The sequence below is a fragment of the Bos javanicus genome, chromosome 23, assembly GCF_032452875.1.
Source record: "Bos javanicus breed banteng chromosome 23, ARS-OSU_banteng_1.0, whole genome shotgun sequence".
NCBI lineage: Eukaryota > Metazoa > Chordata > Mammalia > Artiodactyla > Bovidae > Bos > Bos javanicus.
The window spans coordinates 8690843-8712708 of NC_083890.1; the positions used below are offsets into that span (position 1 = coordinate 8690843).

Below are 21866 nucleotides of genomic sequence, written 5' to 3' on the forward strand. Positions count from 1 at the left end.
ATTGTTGCAGTACGCAGGATCTTCACTTGCAGAATGCTGTTAGTTGGCATGCGGGATGTCGTTCTCTGATCAGAGATTGAACCCAGGCCCCCTGCCTTGGGAGTGCGGAGTCTTAGCCGCTGGACCAGCAGGGAAGTCCCAGCACAAGGTTTTTCAAGGTAGAGATGGACAAGTTCAGGGCATATACAGAGAAGAAAGTGTTAACTGTCTCCCCGGTATCCATTCTCTTCTTTCTTACTAATGGAATCCCAATTACCTTGGATGAAATCACGCCAGCATTTCTTGGAGACAGAAGGAAGTTAACCAAATTCTGGCCAGGGGGATATAAATAAGTTCTTGGGTAGGGATTCCAGGACAGTTCCTTTAAAAGGGGACTGAGTCCATCTTTCCTCCTTTCTGCCTGGAATGGGAATGTGATAGCTGGAGCTGTGGTGGCTACACTCTGCCAGAAAGATGGCCTTGAGGCCAGAAGCCAGCCCTGACGTTAGCTCCAGACTTCTGCACTTAACGAGAGGGAAGTAAATCCCCATCTTGTTCAAGCCACTGCCGTTCACGTCTGTTACTTACAGCTAGTTGCAACTCCTAAATAACTCAATAGGGCCTGTCATTATCTCCTTCTTTGCCATTTCCTTCTTTGTCTAGATGGTCTTGGGTAAGCATTTCCCTTAAGGAGGACTTCGAGAAACTAAAGGTGTTAAAGGAAGGGAGAACAGGGCCAAGACATGAAGCCAACCTTGGGAGGTGGTCAGGGGGTCCCTAGGAGAGAGATCCTCCAGAGACAAGCCAGGCCTGGGAGTGTCCAGGGAGGGTGGCGTCTGGAGGGACCCTACTGTCCGCTGTTGCATTCAACAATAAATATGCAAATAAGCCTACGGCGTATGTTTGGGACATGACACCCAGGGCGCACACAAATCCCAAGTAGCTCCACCCCATTCACCCAAACACACACAGCTTTGTTTGGAAATGCTGTAATATCCCGAACTGTGCCAGCGCCTCCCCGACTGCCACCCTGGCCCCTGCATCTAGAGCGGTCTGGTCCCGGACCGGAGTATGTGGCCAGCCCTGGAGTCGGGTGGCCAGGTCCCAGGGCCAGAACTTGGGTGGGCAGAGATGCCCCTCTGCTGGTTAGGGCAGGTCCATGAGGACGGAGTGCGCAGGTGGACAGGGCAGCTCATTGTCGAAGCCTCACCTCCTACGGGTGACGAGATGGAGCCCAGAGAGGAAGAGTTGGCCCACCAAAGTCACACTGCCCCGATGGGCGAAGGGTTCAGATGCCAGTCTGCACTTCACAGGACCCACAACTGGCATCTAAAAGGGTGCCATTATTTTGTTTTGGCCATTCTCCTTGCCTGGAATGCTCTTCCAGATAGCTGCAAAGCTGCTTCGTATCCTTCCTTAACCCTCACCTTCTCCATGGGGACCACCTGTTTAAAGCTGCACTTCAGGATTCCCCTGGTGGTCCAGTGGTTTAGGGCTGCCCTTCCACTGCAGGGGGACACAGGTTCAATCCCTGGGCAGCAAACTTAAGATGCCGTGTGCTGCATGTTATAGCCAAAAAAAAAAAAAAGTTGTATTCCCCCCTCTCATCCCATCCTTTCCTGCTTCTCCCTTTCTCCTACCTAAATGCCATGTATTTCACTGTCTGTCAGCTCCGTGATGCAGGCGTATTCTGTGTTGGTTTCACTGTTGCATCCTCAGTACCTAGGACAGGGCTGGGCACCGGGTAGGTAAGTACTTACTACATACCTATTCACAGAATGAATGGATGAATGAATGCATATCAAGCTTTGCCATGAGTGCTCCTTTGATGGAAGGCACGAAGAAAGTGTTCAGGTGGCTTCTTTTGGGGCAGAAGTGTTTTCAAATGCATCTCTCGCCCCATGGATACACGGTGCCCCAGGGCAGGAGCAGCAGCCCTGAGCTCACAGAGTTCACTGATCCTTTGATCCTTCCTGAGCCAAGTTGTGCCCTTTTAAGGGCAGATTGAAAACAAAGCTTAAGTTGTCTCTGCTGCTTTCCTCATGGAAAAAACAAAATAGGTTCGTCCACCCCTCTATGACCATGGCCCTCTATCAGTGTGAGGTGGGCACTGTGTAAGAAGAGCCATCTATGTGGTGTGGTGGTCTGAAGTCAGAGCCTCCAGTCTGGCCACTGCTGAGTATGCGACCAGGAGCCTGAGCCTCAGTCTTCTCATCTCTTAAATGGGAATAATAATGATACTTATTGTAACAGGACACTGGCTTCTCTTGTGTGGCTGTTGATTGACAAGGCACACAGGTGAGCCTCCTGGGGGAGTGGACACGTTCTAGATCTTGAGTGAAATGACAGTTATGATTCGTGCACTTAAGAAAGAGTTCATTGGACTTCCCCTGGTGGTCCAGTGGTACAGAACCGTCTTCAATTCAGGGGACATGGGTTTACGATCCCTGGTCCGGGAAGATCCTATGTGCTTTGGGGGAACTAAGCCCGTGCATCACAACTGCTGAGCCCTTGGAGCCCAAGAACTGCAACTACTGTGCCCATGTGCCAGAACTGCTGAAGCCCAAGTGCCTGAAAACCTGTGCTCTGCAACGAGAGGCCACCGCAAGGAGAAGCCCGTGCGCTGCAACTAGAGAAAAGCCTTCGCACAGCAACAAAGATCTGGTGCAGCCAAAAAATTAAAGTGAAAAAAAAAAAAGTTCATCAAGCCAAATCCATCGAGTTTTATGTTCTTTTACTGTGTGTACAGTACACACCAATGACAAAGGAAAAACCGTGCTTCAGAAGTTTGTTGTGAGGATCGAACAGAACTTCAAACATGCCTGACTCAGAGCGAAAATGTAAAAACCATCAACTATTATTGAGGATGAATGTGGGAAACAGGTGTGAACTTTGGTGTGGGCACATGCTGGTGTGAGAGGACGTGACCCCGAGGGCGTGTCTGTGTGTGAACTAAGGTCGTGTCCCTGCACGCGTGTCAGTACATGGAGGGCACAGATGTTGTGTGAAGACACGTTCCTGCGTGTGAGTGGTGCACAGAACTGCACATGTATGTTGGATCACATGCTGCGAGTGTGGGCATGCGTGTGCAGCTGTGCAGACGGCTCTGCTTCTCTGAGCCCCTGTGTTCCACACAGGACAGAGCTTGAATGCTGAGCCGAGGGCACTGGGACTCAGCTGAGCTCGTCACCCTGGGTGAGGTGGTGGCTGGCTGGCACAGGGCCTGCTCCCCCACGCCCACCCCATCCAGAGGGAGGCGGGAGACGGAAGGCCTGACTAAGAGCTCCTGGCGCCCACTCCCTTCCCACAGCTAGAACTTCTCAAAGATGCAAATTCCACTTAGGTCCATGCAAACGAATCCCCAGAGCCAAGGCTGCCTCCCCTGGGGCCCAACCACCACCACGGCTGGCCTCACTGGATGCCCCCAGCCTGGATGCCTGGCTTGGGGATCGGAGCCAGCCAGAGTCACTTCCTGCTTCCCAACCTCTCTCTCTTCCCTGGGGGACCTTGGCTCCCCCACTGGCTCAGGTGTCCTGGAGGCAGCCGGGTTGGGGTGCAGCTGACACTGGCCGGGGGGCCCTGGGGAGAGAAGGCCCCTTCTCGCTGGGCCCTTTCCGGTCTCACCTTTGGGGATACACTGAATGGTCACTGTTCCCAACCCAAGGCACTCAAGGGAGGGCTGGCTCTCTGAGACCCTCCTGCATGGGCTCCTCTCACAGGACACTCAGCCTACCCCACTCCCCACCATGCCCACTTTGCCCGTCTCCCTCTCAGGGACGTGTCTTCATCAGCCCTGGAGGACTCATATCCAGGGTCCTGGCAGAGGCTCAACACACGCACACACACGGACAGCCCTCTTGACCTATCTTGGTAACCACTGCCCCGGCCCTCCTGGTTAAAGCATGCTCAACTGCCAGGAAGCCAGGATGTGGGGAGAGAGGTAAGTGAAGACAGAAGCGTGCAAGAGCTGGAGATGCTCAGGGGGTCCGGGTGCCTTTGGAAGCAGGAAATGCCACGAGGGTGGGATGCCAGTCTATCTTGGTGCCCACCTGTGGCCGGGCCTGCGTCCCTGGCCCTGATACAGTCCTTGCAGGCACCTGGAAGCAAATGTGTGAGCCCCGGCGCTCCGCCCTTGGAAGTGGTAAACCACAGCGGCCGAACCAGTTCCCACAGGCTTCTGGGCTGTCGTTCTCAACCTTGAGCGCACCTGTGAGTCGCTGACCCCTCTCTAGGAGCCCCCACAGTCTGAGGTCTGCGCTGGACTAAGCAGTGTATGCCTGCAGAAGTCAGGCCAGTCCCACACGAGGCTGTGTCTCCTACACAAGCGGTCGTTTCCTCACTCAACAAGCGTGCTGAGAGCCCCTGAGGACCGCCTCCTCCCCCTCGAGTCTGTTCTTAGAGGGAGCTGGACCTTCTTCCAGAACAGTCCTTTCCTGCTTCCCAACTCCCACCCCGACCAAGGAATACCCTCAGGGCAAGGACTTGCTGTGGTCCTGGGAGAGACTCCTGAGCAGGCTGTGGATTTCTTGGACTCCGCCTCCCAAATGCCCAGGGTCCCAGTCCCCTTCTCCTTGGGAGCTAGACCTCCATCTGGAGGGTCACAAAAATAACAGTGGCCACCACATACTGGACACTCACCTGCGCCAGGTATGCAATGCTAAACTTTTACGAAGGGTTTTGATTTTCATGATCCCTCTGGAGAAAAAGAACTGTCCTTGTTCACAGGTTAGGACATGGAGGTTCCGAGGGCTGACATACACTTGAGCGATCACAGAGCAGAGCAGCAGCAGAGCCCGGGTTCAAAGCCAGGCTCGGTGGGCAGAGCTGACACTTGCCCTGGAGGTGTGAGGATTTGGAAAAGCTATTGGCGCGGGAGCCAGGCCAGGCTGGTGTCTTATCTTTTCCAGACAAGGCCTCGGCCACGTGGTGCCCTCTGCTGGCCACGGGCCCACCCGCACCAGCTCCCAAGTGGCCACACTCCCAGCACCCCGGAGGGCTGCTCCCGCCCTCCACACTCCCCCTTTCTGTCTATCTCTCAGCTCAGGGCTGGGAAGACATCCCTACACAGCTCAGCCGGAGTCCCCTCTCTCCACCGCTGTGTGTGTGGGGGGCCTTGGCTGCTCAGAGGCCTCAAGCAATCACGGTCCAGCCTCTCAGGGATCTTAAGCGTCTTGGCTGTTGGCCGGGGCTGGTGGGCCCGGGGTAGGTGAGGGTGGCACCACAGGGCCCTGCTCCTTGGGCCCCAGGCACACAGCCCCGCCCCTCTCAGACTTCTCCCTTTCCCAAAGCCCAGCTGGAGGAATTCCTAGAGTTGGCTCTGGGGCTCTAGGGATTTAGGCCACAGGAAGTAAGCAACAAGCTCCTGGGGCTCCAATCTCCCCCCAGGCCCCGGCCACCTGGTTCCATCTAGTCCCTCGGTGACTCTATAACCATCCGCAGGGACACAGGGGTCAGGGACAGGATGGGGATCGGATAGGAGAGCGGTCAGAGCGGTGAGTCAGGGGCGGGGGGTGGGAGGTGGGGGCCGTTGTCTTTAAACTGTATCTATTTGGCTATGCCAGGTCTTAACTGTGGCATGCAGGATCTAGTCCCCTGATCAGGGATTGAACCCTGGCCTCCTGCATTGGGAACGCAAGAGTCTTAGCCACTGGAGTAAGAAGTCTCCTTGATCAGAGATCATTGCAGAAGGGAGCTGGGGCACCCGGCAGACTGAGGGAGTGTGACACATGGGGTCAGGTCCGCGGCCACTCCTCTGATGACCTCATCTGGTCCTGAGGCTTTAAATGGTCTCTGATGACTCTGCCACACCGTCTCCTGCCCCAACCTCCCCGCTGAACTGCGGGCTGTGCATCCATCCGCCACCTCTGCACCCTCAGAGGAGCCCCCGGACACCCCTGGGAGAAGTCGAGGTTGCTTACACCATGCTCCCAGCCTTCACACGTTTCCCAGGGAGTCGGAACACTCCAGGGTTACCTGTTCACAAACTGAGCACCAGGCTGGCTGCTACGTCTAGAAGGTTGTAAGGGTTAAATGAGGTCATCCGTATAAACAGTTTAATAGGAGTTGGTCAGCCAATAGTACCATAATTATGGTGGACACTCAGACATTTATTGTTTGTGATGGAAAAACAGAACGCTAGAAATAATATTTAAGGCAGAAATCACAGCCTTGGATAAACCCTGGGAAATGTCGGGGAGCCACGGCCCAGCTTGAACATTACCGTTCTAAAAGATCTCAGCTCCCTCCAATTCTCGTGGGTCTGGACAACACAGCCCTGGCTAGATCTGGCTTGGTCTCCTAGCCCAGGTGGCTGCAGGGGTGGGTGAACCCCTTCAGACCACCACCTACTATCCTCACGTGAAGTGCGGTCGGAGGACTAGCAGAGCCCATTCACTAGGGTGCTTGTTAGAATGGTGGAATCTTGTCCTCTTCCGCAGGATCTACTAAATCAGAATTTGCATTTTTAACAGTCAGGTTTGAGAAGCACTATTCCAGATCACAGAACCTCAGAATATTTTTAAAAACCTGTGAGTTCCACCCAAGTCCTGCTTTCTAATCCAATACATCTCCATTTTACAGAGGAGGTATCTGAGGCCCATCCGTCAGTCACGCTAGCTTGTCAGAATCCATTCTCTGAACACTCTTGACTCCCAAACTCATATACCCTTCTCAAGCAGCCTTGCCCGCTCCCTGCTCTGGTGGTGGTGGTGGTTTAGTCGCTAAGTCGTGTCCGACTCTTGCAACCCCATGGACTGCAACCTGCCAGGCTCCTCTGTCCATGGGATTCTCTGGCCAAGAATACTGGAGTGGGTTGCCATTTCCTTCTCCAGCTCCCATTACTTAATTATTGAAATAAAGGGCGGCCATGAGTGCCCTTGGAGCCTGTTCTCTTGGCCGCCAGACAGGGCTGGACACCACGCGGTGTCTGGGAAAGTGGCCGGGTCAGAGCAAGCAGATAAAGGAGGGGCCTTCCCAAGAACAGGGTGGGAGGCACCCAGCACCACCTGAGCTGGGACAGGGAGGTGGCCGAGAAGACCTGTTTGCTCTGCCTGGAGGGCTGGGCCCACACCACTGCAACCTCCGCCACCACACCCCCAGACAAAAGCTCAGCTGAGCGCCCTCCCTGTCACCTAGCCCCCGTGGGAATGGTTCCGGCCAGGAGCTACCATCAAATCTGCTTCTTTCTCCCAGGGCCTGGTGACTTCTTGACAGGTTACAGCCCCAAAGACAAACAGATTCTGCCAAGCAAATAACTGTCCAGTGGCGGAGGTGTTGGGGAAGGCCTGGGAGTGGGTCTGAGCTGCCAGAAGACCCAGGTGACAGGGTGGGGGCCCTTCTTCTGCAGAAAACAAATAGCCACGGGTACCTGGAAGGAAGCAGGATGCGGGAGCACTCACACGGCACGGGCGGAGGCAAGGTGCTCACCCCAGGGGTCTCTGGGCCAGTCTCCCTCGCACTGGGCTCCGTGTCACGCTATACAGAGACCTTGTGGCCAAGACCGGTTCTTCTGTGGCGCCTCTGTCTCGTGTAATCTGTGGCCACAAGTTTCCTCACCAAACTGCCCACAGGGCGATGGCTGGGGAATCCCCCTCCCCATACCTACATCCTAGACTCTGGCTCAGCGCCAGGGCCACCATTTAGAACATTCAGCTCTGCTAGACAGGGTGAAGGCCCGCAATTAAGTGAAAACGCCAGCATCTGGGAGCCGATGTGCTGGGTCCCAGCCTGGGTGACAAGTAACTCTCTTCCCCCTCTGATCTCACTTTCCCTTCAACATACACACAAGAGTGATGTGGCTGAGGACAAAGCTGAGTTCTGAGCTCCCAAGAGTCATGAAAGCATGGATCTAGTGAGCCCACCATTTGCTAATGCATTTGTCAATTAAGTTTCTTTCATGCTACAGACCTTGAAACCTGCCTCACCATCTCCTAGCCAAGGTCATAGGTCTGTCTCACAAAAGTACATGGGGGTAGGATCCAGATTTGCTTGTCAACTGCCTGGAGTGTGGGCCCTAAATGGTTCTGCAAAAATGCATCTAATCTGAAATCAACCAGAACTACCAAGGAAACACATCAGGGAAAAGGTTCCTTCTCTTCTAAGTCCCAGTCCCAACTCAGCCTTGTCTGCTTCTCCAGTAGGAGAGGCTGGTGGTGCTTGGTGTTATCACCCCCACACCGGGCCTGACATGCAGCACGTGTCCACACAGTGCCCGCTGCCGGTCCACACTAACCGGTACATCTGTGCTGGGGATGGGGCAGTGCCTAACAGAGGCATGGCAGGGGCCCTGGGAACCGGAAGGCCACTGCAAGGAGATTCTGGTCACATGACCGGGTCACAGAGCAGGCTACACAGGGCTTCAGGGCGCGATAAAGTCACTGACACACATGAAAATAGAGTTTTTGTTTCTCTTTTTTTGGTGTGTGTTAATTTAATCATACAAATATTCATTTATACAGTAAGGAAAAACCTCCTCATCTTCATCTCCTCCCAGGCACCACGAGGCCCCACCAGGAACACCCACCCAGCTCGCTTGCTACACGCCAGTGTCCAGGAGGAAGCAGCAGCTAAGCTGCTCCAGCATTCACCCAAGGAAACAGCAAAAAGGCAGGGCGGGGTGGGGCAGGGAACCGGCTTGCACTTCTGGGGCCTGGCAACCCCACCACCCTCTCCTGCCGGGGCTCACACTCGATTTGGGGAGGTGTTTATTCTTAAGCCCTCTCCCCTCCTTGGCCATCCTGGGGCCACACCAGCTGTTCTGGTGAGGTTCTTTTCTGGCTACAAGTGCCTTTGATGGACTAAAGTTTACGGCCAGTCCTTGATGGGGGAGAGAAAGCTTGTTTCTTGTAGAAAAATGCCCCAAATTCAACTGTCCCCGTGGCAAAAAGAAAAAAAGCATGCACACGTGCACACACACCCACACACACCTCACTCCATGCACACAGAGAGGTTCCTCACAAGCCTGAGCCCCTCTGCCTCCCCCGTGGACTCAGGTCCTGAAGGATGGCGCATGCCTCCCCTCCTGCCTGCTAGACACAGGTGGTCCTGCCCAGAGGCAGCCTGCCATTTGGTAAAGAGTCCAAGAGGAACTGAGGGGGTAGCCTCTGCCGTCCCACCAGGATGGAAGAGGGACTCCAGGACTTGCTCGGAACTCAAGTCAGAGAGAGGAGACAGATGATGGTTCAAGGGCCTCCAGGTCCTGGGGCAACCTCAGACTCCTCCCACCCCTACTCCACAGCTTGTGCATGCTCTGGTCTCGGCAAGGAGCCCACCTCTCTGAAGACACATACAGAAATGGTTTTGTTCTTGGGAGGGAAGCCCACATGCTTGGGACAATTACCTTGCCAGGTGAGATTGCCTAGAAGCAAGAGGAGGAGCAGGAGCCCCCTGGCAGGGCCAGACCCACTGACGGTGACCTGGAAGCCAATGCTGAGTAACCAACGGCAGGCAGCTCCCCGTGGGGCAAGGGGAAGGGGTGGCTGGTGTGGGGCAGATCAGGAGGCTGGGAACCAGGGGATGTGAAGCCTCCTGCCATCCCATGCGGGCAGCTGAAGATGTGATGCCAGCAAGCCAGGAGGGGCTGAGCGGGGGTGTGCTCCAGTGGGGGCAGTGTCTGGGAGGCTGGTACCAACAGTGGTGGCAGTCTGGGCCTGGCAGGGCCTTCAAACAAAAAGCCATCGTGAGCCCCTGGCTCAGGCCTGTGGTAGCCTGGGAACCCAGCAGGGACTCCCCTCTCCTCTGCTGGGAATGGGGTGCTCTTGGTGTGCATAGAGAGTGGGTGCCCCAGGGTGAGCCCTGGTCCACCCCAGCTGCACCGCCCTCTCAGCGCCTGGCTCCACCCTCCCTTGGGGTTCCTCCAGTGGACCAGAGTTTACTCCCCCTTTATTCTGGGGTGGGGGGGAGGTGGGGAGGCATTGGGGGAATTTCATACAAGCTTTTCTCTCACAGTCAAGCTTTTAAAAAAACAACAGTCTCAGAAGAGAATGAGGAGGCACAAACAACACACACGTTCAGAACTCAGACACCCAGACAGACAGATAGGCAGGCAGACCCTCACCCACACCCAGGCTATACGACCCCTTGCCTCATCGACCTGGCCTCCCTGCCGGTTCACACCCCCGGGGAGGGGGACGGTGTGGCAACAGGCAGGCGACCCAGCAGCCGCACCCTAGATTTGTATCCCGGCTATCAAACCAACCAAGACTCAGGGAAGGAGGGGCTGAGAAGAGAAGAGGGCCTTTGCATATTCTTGTATCTTTGGCAGACAGCTGTTCTGGCCTGGTTCCAGCTCCCCATGGAGGCGTCCACATCCCAGCCTGCTCAGAACCCACAGGGTGCCTGTGGGGCCACCCGTTCCTGTGAGCAGCCGGCCTGTCCGCCCGGGCTCTGCGGGGCTGCCCCGAGCCCGCCTCCTCCCAGTCACTAAGCATCCTGCTTGGGGCAGGGTCCTTTCATTCCCGGCAAAACGTGGTCTCCAAGATCACGCGGTCAGTAAGCGTGGCCCTTCCCTGTGGCGAGTCCCCCACCTGGGGCTACGTTTTCATACCCGAATAACACAGCCTCCACTAACAGGCTGAGAAGACACCGCACGGGACGACGGCAGGGAGACACGGGGGAGGGAGCTGTGTGACAACTGAGAAGCATGGGCACCTTCACACCCGCCTGCTGCACACTCGCTGGTGAGCAGCACCGACCCCTGCGTGCAGGCACAGGGCGCACATGCACGCATGCACGCACGCAGCACAGAGGCACCGCTCCCAGAGTGAATGGGGAGCCGCTGTGTGCCGAGCATCCGAGAGAGCTGTGCGGTGAGCGTGCCGGCGCCGGGAAGGGAAGTGATCTGAGCTGTTACACGCGTGTGCAGGCGGACACCTCTCGGCCTCAGAAGCTCCGTCACCTGCGCTCTGTCCTCCAGGCTTCCACTGCTGGCCGCACAGGGAAGTCTGGTCTTCGGAGAGGTTCTGGTGGTAACAAGCCACAGGGTTGACGCATACAAATGTCAAAGGTGTACATCAACAGAAGATTAAAGAGAAAAGAGGAGGAAAAGCGTGGTAATTCACTGGCTGGTGCCATTAAAAAAACGGGGTCAGAGACTCGAGGAGTCAGGAGGCAGGTGTCGTCCTGCAGCGCCGACCCGCACGGTCCTGAGCAGGCCGCGCCAGCTTTTGACCTGAATCGCTTCCAGAGCAAGCAGCTATTCTATAAACAGCATGTTATCCCTTATCTAAAAAAAAAAAAAAAATAGTAAAAAAAAAAAAAAAAGTGGGGAAAGAGGGGAAGAAAATTAACATGTGCTCAAAACTACAACCTGTCTGTAGGCAAAATAATTTTTGTTTAAAAAGATGGCTTTTTTCCCCCATTTAAACATTTTTTTCTTTTCCTTCCCGAGCAACCTAGTGACTTGTTAGACTGACACCTAACAAACGAAGCCCAAAGTGGCTGCATGGATCTCTTCTTGGTAGCCTCAACACCACTCCTGCGACTCGGCATTCACACATGCACACTGAGTTTACTCAAAACTAGTCTTTTCTGCGTCTTCCTCTTCTTCCAGGACGGGGGTCAGAGCCAGGGGTCCGTGCGATGTGGTCTGCAATCCAGAGGAACCCCCTGCCCTTCCCCCCCCAGAGTCAAGCCTTCTTTTGTTAGTTTTTCTTCTTGCTGACACCCGTTTAAGACTGGCCGAAGGGGTAAGGCCCGTGGAGCCCCTGGAAGAGAGTGAACACAGTCAGTGGTGGCAGACAGCAGGGACAACGAGGCAACCAACCCGAGCAAAAGAACCCACGGTTCCCAGTGAGCCAGAAGGAAGCCCCGAGGCACAAACATGGCTCGAGGGCTGACTTTGCCATGCAAATCCTCGGGAGGCCACAGATCGGCACAGTGTGAGGTGCTGAGTCTCATCCCTCAAAGACATCATCCAAGAGAGCTGAGGCTGGTGGGCAGACTCCTCATCTCTCAATTTCTACATCAACTGGTACCAACTTCCCTCCACCCAGGTCACAAAGTCTTCCCTCCTTCCTGACAACACCTTACATCTCTGCTAAAGATCCTTGGACACCGCCTTCTGCACCTTGACCTCAGATGCAGGCCGCTGTGGGCTGACGACACACACACATATCAGCAGCACACACATTGGAGCAGAGGCAGCAGCCGTCCAGCAGGCACCCAGGATGGGCATGGAGGCAGGGGCTTGGCGTACACTGTCTTCACCTCTCACCCCAAAGGCCAGGCTGAGTGTTGTTATGCCCATCTGACCGCAGACAGGAGGAGATTTGTTCAAAGTCATGTAGGTAGTAAAGGGCAGAGCCAAGAGTCAAGCCCAGGTCTGATCTTTGTTCTCTTCACATTGCCTCTCCCTGGCCATGTGATGATAAGGTTTGTTCCAAATTTCCAAAGGCGTTTTCCCTGCTGCTTGGCTGGTGGAGAAAGCACCAGAGTTTCCCTTTTTCCTTATGTTAAGAATGAGACACAAAGAGGTGCCAACCCCAAAAGCAGCTGCATGAATTCGCTGGAGGATGTCCTGTGCCTCCCTGTTCCAAAGCTCCCTGAAGCGTGGGCCTTGAAGAGACCGGGTCAATGCCAAGACCTGGGTGGGCAAAGGTAACTGGGAACTAGCCTCAAGAAAGGTCCGACATCCCAAGCTGACTCAGAAGCAGCAGGGCCCTTGGACCATCAGCTTGTTAAAGACATGGGTGGTTAGAATCTGATTTTCTTTAAAAAATGACACTTTCCTTTGGGAAAAAAATGTAAAAAAGTGCACGGTTGCAGGGTTGCCAATGATTAGCACAAATCCCTTTGTTTGCTGCCATCTCTCTAGCACACCTGTCCCTGAGCAGTGCTTATCGGCACCCAGTAAGTACTACTGAATTAACAGCTGAAAGAAGACAGGTATTTCTCAGACTACTACCTGCAGCATCAGACCCTTTTAAGTCACAAGAATATTGGCCTTTCCAAACCAAGTTTCTCTTGTTGTTGTTTTTGGTCACATGGTGTGGCATGTGGGATCTTAGTTCCCCAACCAGGGATTGAACCTGTGCTCCCTGCATTGAAAGGTGGAGCCTTAACCACCTGACTACTGGGGAAGTCCCCTATACCAAGTTTTTAAACAGCCACCCAGGCTTGGGGACACACGCATCCGAGTCATGCACCCATCTGGTCACAGCCTCCTAGGTCCCAGAGAGGGTGGGCTCCCTGGGGGTGGTTAGCTCGAGATGCACAGCTCGCACTCGTTCCCAAGGCGGTGGGCTGCGGGTTCCACAGAAGCAGGAGGAGATCTGAGTTCTGCTCCTGGCTTTGCACTTAGCTCTCCAAGTGGCCCTGAGTAAAGTCCCTTCCCCTCAAAGGATCTCAGACTGCTCCTTTAAACTTACAGGTTTAAGGTTCTAGGAGCTGACTCAAAGTACCTAACTCAGGAGACTGAAAAACAGTATTCTAAAGGGGAAAAAAAGCCCTTTGATCACACTTATTTAGACCAGAGGTCAAAGCTGCCAAGAATAGGGAACATGAGATTCAAGTTTTCAGTTTTTTTCCCCGCCAGTGGAAAACACTGAAATTGCCTTTTGCCTTTTTATTTCCTCCCCCATAAAAAGCCTCGAGAGATCAGATACAGGTCTCGAGCTGCTTGGTGGTATTGCCGGAGAGGTAGAAATGGGGGACAGACAGGCCAACAGCGATACAGCGTCAGCGGTGTGCTGGGTGCCGCTGGGGCAGGTGAGAATGTTCTCCTAAATTCTGACACAGACAAACCGGGGTGAGTACGCCCTCCAAGCTCACAGAAGTGAGGCAGCAACCTGACTGGGAGCACAGAGCTGGCGAGCGGAGCGGTGCTGGTTCAAATGCCAGGTCTGCAAGTCCCCGATTCACTGTGCTGCCAGCAGGAGAGTGGAGGCTGTCACACCACCTCGGTGGTCACACACCCAGCCACTTGGCTCAAGTGTGGCCTGCATGAGCAGAGGGCTCTCAGACCCCATGGTGTGGGGCCTGGCTGGAGGGTCACACGCCCCAGAGGCGGAAATTAAAGAAGCTTAAAACACGCTGCTCTCAGTACTTCCTGACAACGTTTACTGACGAACTACAATCCAAGGAGAGCGACAAAGGCTTAGATCCCTGTAAGATTCAGAACCAACACAATGCTCAAAGGGCTTCGTGCAGGAAAACACGCACAGAGAAAAGAAACCCTGAAAAACAAACACGCTTTTGTCTGTTATGAATTTTTTTTCCCCTTTACCCTAAATTAGACTACTTTCCAGACGGAAGCTTCACACACTTCATGTGGGCCTTTATAAAGCCAGCACTAGCCTTGTGACTTGTCTGGAATGTTTGGAGAAGGGAGTTGATGACTTTGCCAAGGAGTGGTCGTGCGTTCCTAATTACACATAAAGTGAATGGATCCCAAGCAATTGGTAGAGAGAGGAGTACAGATACAGGCATTTTCAGATTTCCACCTGAAGACTCTGGTCCTTAGAATATGCAGTGTGGTATTTAACTAGCTTAGATTAAGAATTATCGGTGACCCCCTATTTACTGACTGAGGTGCTGTGTGCCTTTTGGAAAGAAAAATGCCATCTAATTTCCTTTCATCCAGATAATGGCATATTGGAGTTGTTGACGTTTAACTGGTGCAGAAACGTGGCTTGAAGAACAAGCTCTATCTTCCTTCCCCTCAGATTAACTACGATCACTTCAAGGAAGAGAGAGGGAGCTGAGTCTATTTCAAAACTACCTGATCATCTAGACTCCCCACATGCAGGATTATAGGCATTACAAGTGGATCACAGAACACAGCAACGCAATACCAGGCACACAGGAGAAGCCTGGTGGAGAGTCCAGGAACAGCTTGTCCAGGGTGTCTGATGGCAAGAGGCCAAGCATGAAGTGCCTTTCCTAAGAGTGGGATAGACGTATATTCGAAACGAGAGGCCCATCCACATTTCAGCTTCCACCGGAGTTCCAAGACCCCGTGGAACAGGTTCTGGTGGCTAATGTCTCCAACACCAGTCTAAAAGTAGGGTTTGGCAATACAGGTAAGTGTTCACTCTCTCCTGAGACGTAGCGGCTCTTCAACTGTTACCCCTGGGAAAATCAAATGCCAAATATTTTCCTTAGCCTGGCATCCCTGACATCTCTTCTACAGCCACTGTGCCACGAATAAGGAAAACAGATAAAGGGATGGATGCATCAGATGGTGCCACAGAGCCGAGTTAAACTCCAACAAGCAGAGAAGGAGGTCATCACAGCATGATTACAAAGCTCACTGAGTCTGATGCAGAAGGTCACCCTCCTCTCTATGAGGATTCACCTCTCACCACATCACTAGCAGCAAGGCTGGATTTAGGCATACTGATAGAGGGTGTGAATGACAAAACCCAGAGAAGAACTCCTCTATCTGACTCTCCAGGTCTAAAAAAACCCAGGACCAACTTGTGCAGAAATGGCTTTTCAAGAGCGACATTTCTTGGGAGAGGCCCCACATCTGCTAAGGGACCAGAAAGCATTCCTGATGAAGGAGTGGCAGCCTCTAGGTCCACAGGGGTTGAGGTGCTGCCTGTTTGCCTCAGTCTTCCCTAAGCTTTTTGATGGACACTGTCATGGCTGTGAGCGCTGGGACCTCAATTCTACTGGCAACGGGGCACGTGAGTCCCCTTAAACCACTCAAGGCCCACACGGAGGGGCCTCTCTGCTCATGGGCGTCTGGGAAGAGACTCTGGCCTCAGGCCAGCTGGAGGATTCCAGTAGTTGGGCCAGGTCCCTGACTGGGCTTCTGAAAGGTAATAACCATTGTGAGCCATAATTTGGCTAACCTCCTAAAATATTTTTAAAAGAGAACACTAGTAGAGATAAACAGACAAGCTCAGTTTCATTCATCACAATCTTCTGAAAGGACAATTTAAGATCTAGTACTTGTGGGCCTGGGCTCAAAGCACAACTAAAAATAAAACTATCTCTATGATTTGTTTTTCACAATGGTTGATAAAGCCCACGGTGATCTGGTTTTCACTGATTTTATGTGAATGGGCACCTACAATATCTTTAAATTCTTCCTAAAATTACACAGAAATCAAAATAACTTTTCCAAAAAGGAGTACAAAAACCCCCAGGAAACTAGTTTTGTTTCAGCTGGAATGCTTATTGATGTTTACCCACAGGACGATCGTGCTATTAGAAGAGAAAGTCACCCTTTCAAGATGGTAGAACCTGTTTCTGCCACTTATTTGTGCCTGGCATAGAGTTAAGACCCAAGTTTCAGTAAAATGAATGAATGAACTATGGAACGCTCTGCATTGCTGAGCCATCTGTTTAACCTTCCGGGGGAGAAAAAAAGATTAAAATTCCTAAAGAAACAAGGATGTCTTATGAGGGCTTTTGGGGTTACTCTTCCTATATGAAAGCTGGTTTAGATAAAGCATCACAACACAAAAACTTTCACATACCTGTCTTTATTTTATTTGTGATTTGATTTAAATAAATAAAAAGGTTCATGCCGGTTAATAAAATAGGCAAGAGTGTTTGCTGCACGGCTGTGAAATAGCATGCTCTTGCCGTGTGTACTGATGGCAGCGTCAGATACCACCACCGGGCCCTCCTCTCTCTCCCTCTGGGCCAGTCCCAGCCAACGCTTTGCCCACCTAGCACTTCTTTTGTATTGCTTATGTGCCCTGAATGCAAACACAGAAGAATACACGGTTTAGTGCTAAGTTCTGTTCTGATCCTGCACTGCAGATCTGCTTCGAGGCCCTGTCAGGGGCTGGCTTGGCTGGTGAGGACCAGAGACTGATCAACCCCTGATGGAACCTGTTCGTCTCTCGTTAATTACAAGTCAAGTCTGTACTGCAGCAACAGGTTGCGCAGTGAGGACTCCTCTCCCAGGAGCACACAAAGCAAGGCCCTTCCCTCGAGAGGTGCTGACCACTCAAGGCGGCTCGCTGGTGGGACAGCAGGGCCAGACCAGCATGACGGGAACTTCTGTGGACGCTTTAACCTTGGTGTTCAAGCCGCTTTCATGCGACAGTCCTCAAAATTTCAAAGATGTGTTTGATGCAATGGCTGAAGACAAGTGTGAGAATCAGCCAAAGAAAAGAAAACAAATGTACTTTTATGCATGAAAACTGTTCATGGGACAGGCTCAGTTCACAGCCTCTGTGTCAAAGTTGTGCTGAAAAGCTTAACTCAGTTTTAAGCATGGTGAACTGGTGTTTTAAAAGCCCTATAAAGCAATTTTTATACTTACCTCAATAAGACAGTTTTTCTGTTGCTCTTAACTAACTTCTACAATCCTGCTGCGGACCTTCTCCATCCCCCTCTATCCACCCACCCATTCCTTCCATCATGCATCCCTCATTCTTCCTCTGTCACTCGTCCTCCCATCCTCCCGAGCTCCCCAGGACCAAGCTTTCAGAGCCTTCACCTACCTTCTGACAGATCAAGAAAATCACCATAAAGAATAAAACTCAAACATCACTGCGAATGAAACTGTATTACTGAAAATCCTACAAGGGGATGAAGGATATTGGCTATGTTCGACTTCGCCTTTCATTAAAGACTTCAGAAAAGGCTATTTACTATTTGAAATTCTAACCCCCAAGATCTCATGCAATATCAAGTGTGCTAGAATCCAGGTGACATGCTGGCAGACAGAGAGCTCTCTCATGGCCATCTCCTAGGGTACAGGAGATTCCTAGAAAGGAAGAAAGAAGTGATAAGAGTCTCACTGGGGAGGACAGCTAAAAGGAGGGAAAGCTCACCCCAGTTCCCCGCCACGTGGCCATAGGTACTGTCCCGTGGGCGCCCTGAGGCACGGGGTGAGGCTGTGGGCCCCACCTCCTCTCGCAGTCTCCATCCAAGCCCCAGGACTCCCCCGCCTCTCTCACCATGGATTCACAGCATCACCTCCCCTACCCTGGACAACCACTGGCTGACTGAGGGAGAATAAACTGTCTCTCCTTCAGCCATACTTGGCTTCATCTTGCCACTTCCCTGCTCAAAAGCATTGCAGGCTCTCTTGTTTCCTTTCACATTAAACGTGAACTCTCCTTTGCTTGGCTTTCAAAGGTTTCCTCCAAAATTCACCCCACCCTCTTTAAGCACACCTCACTCAGCACAGTCAGGCTGGCTGGTGTCCCAGAACACTGCCTGTGAATGCCTCTGGGCCTTCCTGCATGTGGTTCCTTTTTCCTCCAAATCAGTTTGAATCTATCATTTTACTTTCTTTCTTCTTCTTTTTTTTTTTTTTGGGGGGGGGGGTCGTGCTGCACGGCATGTGGGATCTCAGTTCCCTGACCAAGGATGGAACTCAGGCCCTGCAATGCAAGTACAGAGTCCTGCCCACTGGACCACCATAGAGTTTCAGTATGAATCTATCATTCATCAAGATAGCAGTTCCTGGCTACTCCCAAACTGCATTGCCTTCTCCTTCCTTCAAATTCAAGGGCACTCAAAACTCAATATACTCCATCTTTACTGGTGTCATTCTTTCCTATGAGCTAGTCACATCTATGTAATCAGACAGTAAATTCTTAGGAAGGATTAACACAGGCTGAGCACCCAAGGACATGTCCCTTACTGACTAAATACCAAAGCTCCCTGTTAGTTCTGACTTGCCCTTAGGTGGTGAAATTACAGCAAAAAGTCCAAGACCTTGGACATTCAAGCTTCTGCAGGTGAATGTCCACAGTTTTGACAAGGGTCTCCCTGAGCAAAGCTCTAAGGACGCCCGCACGGCCCCCTGATGTGCAGCTGCCACGGGTTTCACGCTGTGCACCCGGCCCTGCTGGAGTCGGAGCAGACTTGGCCGAGAGCGCCTGCACGGCGCACATCCTCACATTTCTGAATTAAACTCATCTGTTTAAACCTACACATTGAGAAAGTCCCCCTCTGAGAATTTTCATCAGAAATTAAAATGCTAAATTCAGAGTATAGGGAAAAGAATACATCCTTATAGGGAAAAGAATACATCCTTACAACTGAAGTAAAAATATGGGAACACTAGCTCTGTTTCAGTTACAAGACTGCCCAGTGTCAGTGCCGCCTAAAACAATGCTCAGAGCCCCAAAGCACAGAAGATGGAGCTGAGCGTTCAGCTTTGAAGCTGTTGAAGTACAAAAGGGAGAGTTCCTGGAGGTAACTTTTTATTCTCAAATGGTAATGTTACAAACAACAAAAGACATTTTCTAAGGCTCATGGTGTTTGCCTATTTTTAAAATGCACATATGACCCATGCCAATGCAAACACCAGCAAGGCTGGGAGGACTTTACAGGTTCTTCTGGGCTCTCAGAAGGGAGTCATCTTAATATCATTAAACCAAGTTTCCTAGCAAACCTCTTCTGTCCAAGATGTGCTAATCTGCCAGCAAACTGGGTCAGCTTCCTCAGTTGCCGGGCACTGCTTTCTCCTTGGCCACGAATTCTTTCCTGCTCCTGAAGATGAACAAGAAGGTCTCTACCACCTGACGTAAGTGTAGAGACTACCTTCAGAGAACAGCAAACAAACTTTCCTTCCTGCCAGCAGGCCTCAGCATAATGCAATCCAGAACATAAGACTCAAACTGGGTTCCCTGAGTTCCAGCCCACTGCCCACCCCCAATCTGGGCAAGTCATCTGAGCAAGTGAATGTGAGCAAGTGAATGTGAGCAAGTGAATGTGAGCAAGTGAATGTGAGCAAGTCAGTGACAACTTCCTTCCTGTGTTACACTTGGGGCCAAGGAGGTGCTATTGGCTTCCAATGGGTAAAGGCCAGGGATGCTACTGAACATCTTACAGCGTATAAGATCTGCACCCCTCTGCAACAAAAGAAGACTCGTCTGACCTAAAATGCCAATAGTCTTATTCAGCTGGCTGAGAGAACCCTGCTCAACACAGACTCATCATTTTGTGGACGGCAGCCAGGCTCACAGTGTTAGATATCATCCATATGGAATGACTCCCAAATATGTTATCTCCACCAAACCCTTTCTCCTAAACCATGTTACCAATTTGGATACACAACAGCCTCCCTGATGCCTCCATTTGGATGTTTATAGAAATCTCCAATGTATTCCAAATAGAGTTCCTGATCTCTGCCCCCCTCTCCCACAGCCTTTCCTCTCTCCATGGAGAGCAATTCTACCCTTCCAGCTGCTCAGGCCAAAACCTTGTTGTCATCGTTTATTCCCCCTTACACCACCCTTCGGACTCATTAGCAAATCCTGTTTGTTCTAGCTAATAAAGCAGACCCAGACACAGATCACTGCTCCAACCTATCTGGCTACCACTCTGGCACAAAGTGCCCATTCTCTTTATCCACATGACTGCACTAACTTCCCCACTGGTCTCCTGCTTCTATCCTTGTCCTTTACTCTCCACAGGAGTGTCAGAGCATATCTTTCACTACATGAAGTCAGATCACATCACCCCTCTGCTCAAAATCCTTTAATGGTTCCAACCTCTGCTCCTCAGGGCAAAAGCCCAAGCTTCACAAAGATCCATAAATCCTTCCATGATCTGGTTTCCATCCTGCATCTTCCTCTCCTTCTACTTTCTCTTACCCACTTTGGTCTTGAACAAAACACGTAAACTTCCACTTCAGGGCTCATATTAACTGTAAAATATTCATTGTCCAGATAGCCTTTGCAGAAACAAAATCTGGCTTTAAAGGGACTAAGACAGCCCTAAGCATGTTCTAGCTTTAAAATATTATGTTCAAAAGGAGATTTTAGATTCATTACAGGAAAATGAAAAAAAAAACTCCAGACTGTATCTTCTGGCCACAGTCACGGAACACAGACAAGGTGCTGCTGTCACAAATGTGAGTTAAAGGAAATCTCAACATCACCAAACATCTATACCCAAGTGACCACGAGGTTCCAGGGACTCGTTTCCCTATATGGAGGCTGAAGAGAGGGGCTAATTTCTGTAGCCGCCAGAGACAGCAGCTTGTGGAGAAAGAGGGGTTTAGCAGTAGAGAAGTCACATAATATCTGGTCAATAATTGGCTTGATTCTCATTTGAAATGTAGCAGTGTACCACAGAAAGCATGCTATTCCGAGCCGACAGCTGTAAGCTCAGCCAATAAAAACATGTACTTGAATACTATTTGTAACTAGGAAGCAAGGCAATAGATGGTCAAGAAAGCAGACTCAGGAGTCAAAAAGAACTGGTTTTGTTCATATCCTGGTTTTACCACTTTCGGGCTGCATGAGCTTGGGCAGGCCATGGAACCTGTGGGCCTTCAGTCTCAGCAGCTGTAAACAGGGATACTGACAGAGCCTGTATCATGGCCCTGTTGTGTGGACTAAAAGAAACGATGTCAGACTGCTGCCTCTGCCTCTGGGGGCTGGGAGGCAGGGAGGTGACTGGTGTTTTTATATAAACTTTGTGGAACTACTTAGCTCCTTATACTATGTACATTGATAATTTTAACAAAAATTAAATTTAAGAAGTCTTCCGCACAGTGCCTGGCACAGAGTAAGTGCTCAATGAGTTTATATAACTGACTACCACACTCCCATTGGCCCCCAGAGGGGAGGGGGCAGGTGCATGCTTCTGTTAGCTGTCCCTCGACAGGAGAGCACAGCTGGACAGAGCACCAAGTGACACAAGTTTTCCTTCCAGCTTCTTTGCGCCATCTTTAAACCTCTCAGGGAAAGGGGCTGCCCCCAAGCACGAGGCAGCGGGAAGGACGTGCTGCCCTCCACCGCTGGCAGCCCAGCTAAGGACACCAACTGCCAGCCTGTGGGTCAAATTCAGTGCCCTCAGAACCGAGCAAATGTTGGGCCCAATTCCATTAAGTCATTTCTTATTATTATGTTACACTGACTGGACTGGCTACTTCAAGGTAGATAATAAGATCCACAAGCCATTACACCCTCAGGCCCATGAAGCAGATTTGCTTTTCTAAACTTCTCCCTCTAACCTCCTGT

At 51.6% G+C, this 21866-nt stretch overlaps 1 protein-coding gene across 3 annotated transcripts in view; it reads right to left on the reverse strand.

The window, feature by feature from the left end:
- Window positions 1-8370: 8370 nt before the first annotated feature.
- ILRUN (inflammation and lipid regulator with UBA-like and NBR1-like domains) overlaps window positions 8371-21866 on the reverse strand; it is a 106082-nt gene continuing 92586 nt past the window's right edge. For 2 of the 3 annotated variants that reach the window (XM_061397968.1, XM_061397966.1), the window contains one exon: window positions 8371-11681. In XM_061397968.1, coding sequence (XP_061253952.1) covers window positions 11646-11681 — 36 coding nt within the window. In that variant the 3' untranslated portion in view covers window positions 8371-11645. Of the gene's footprint in view, window positions 11682-17427; window positions 17648-21866 lie in introns of those variants that run through there. The other variant, XM_061397967.1, reaches the window with a different exon arrangement.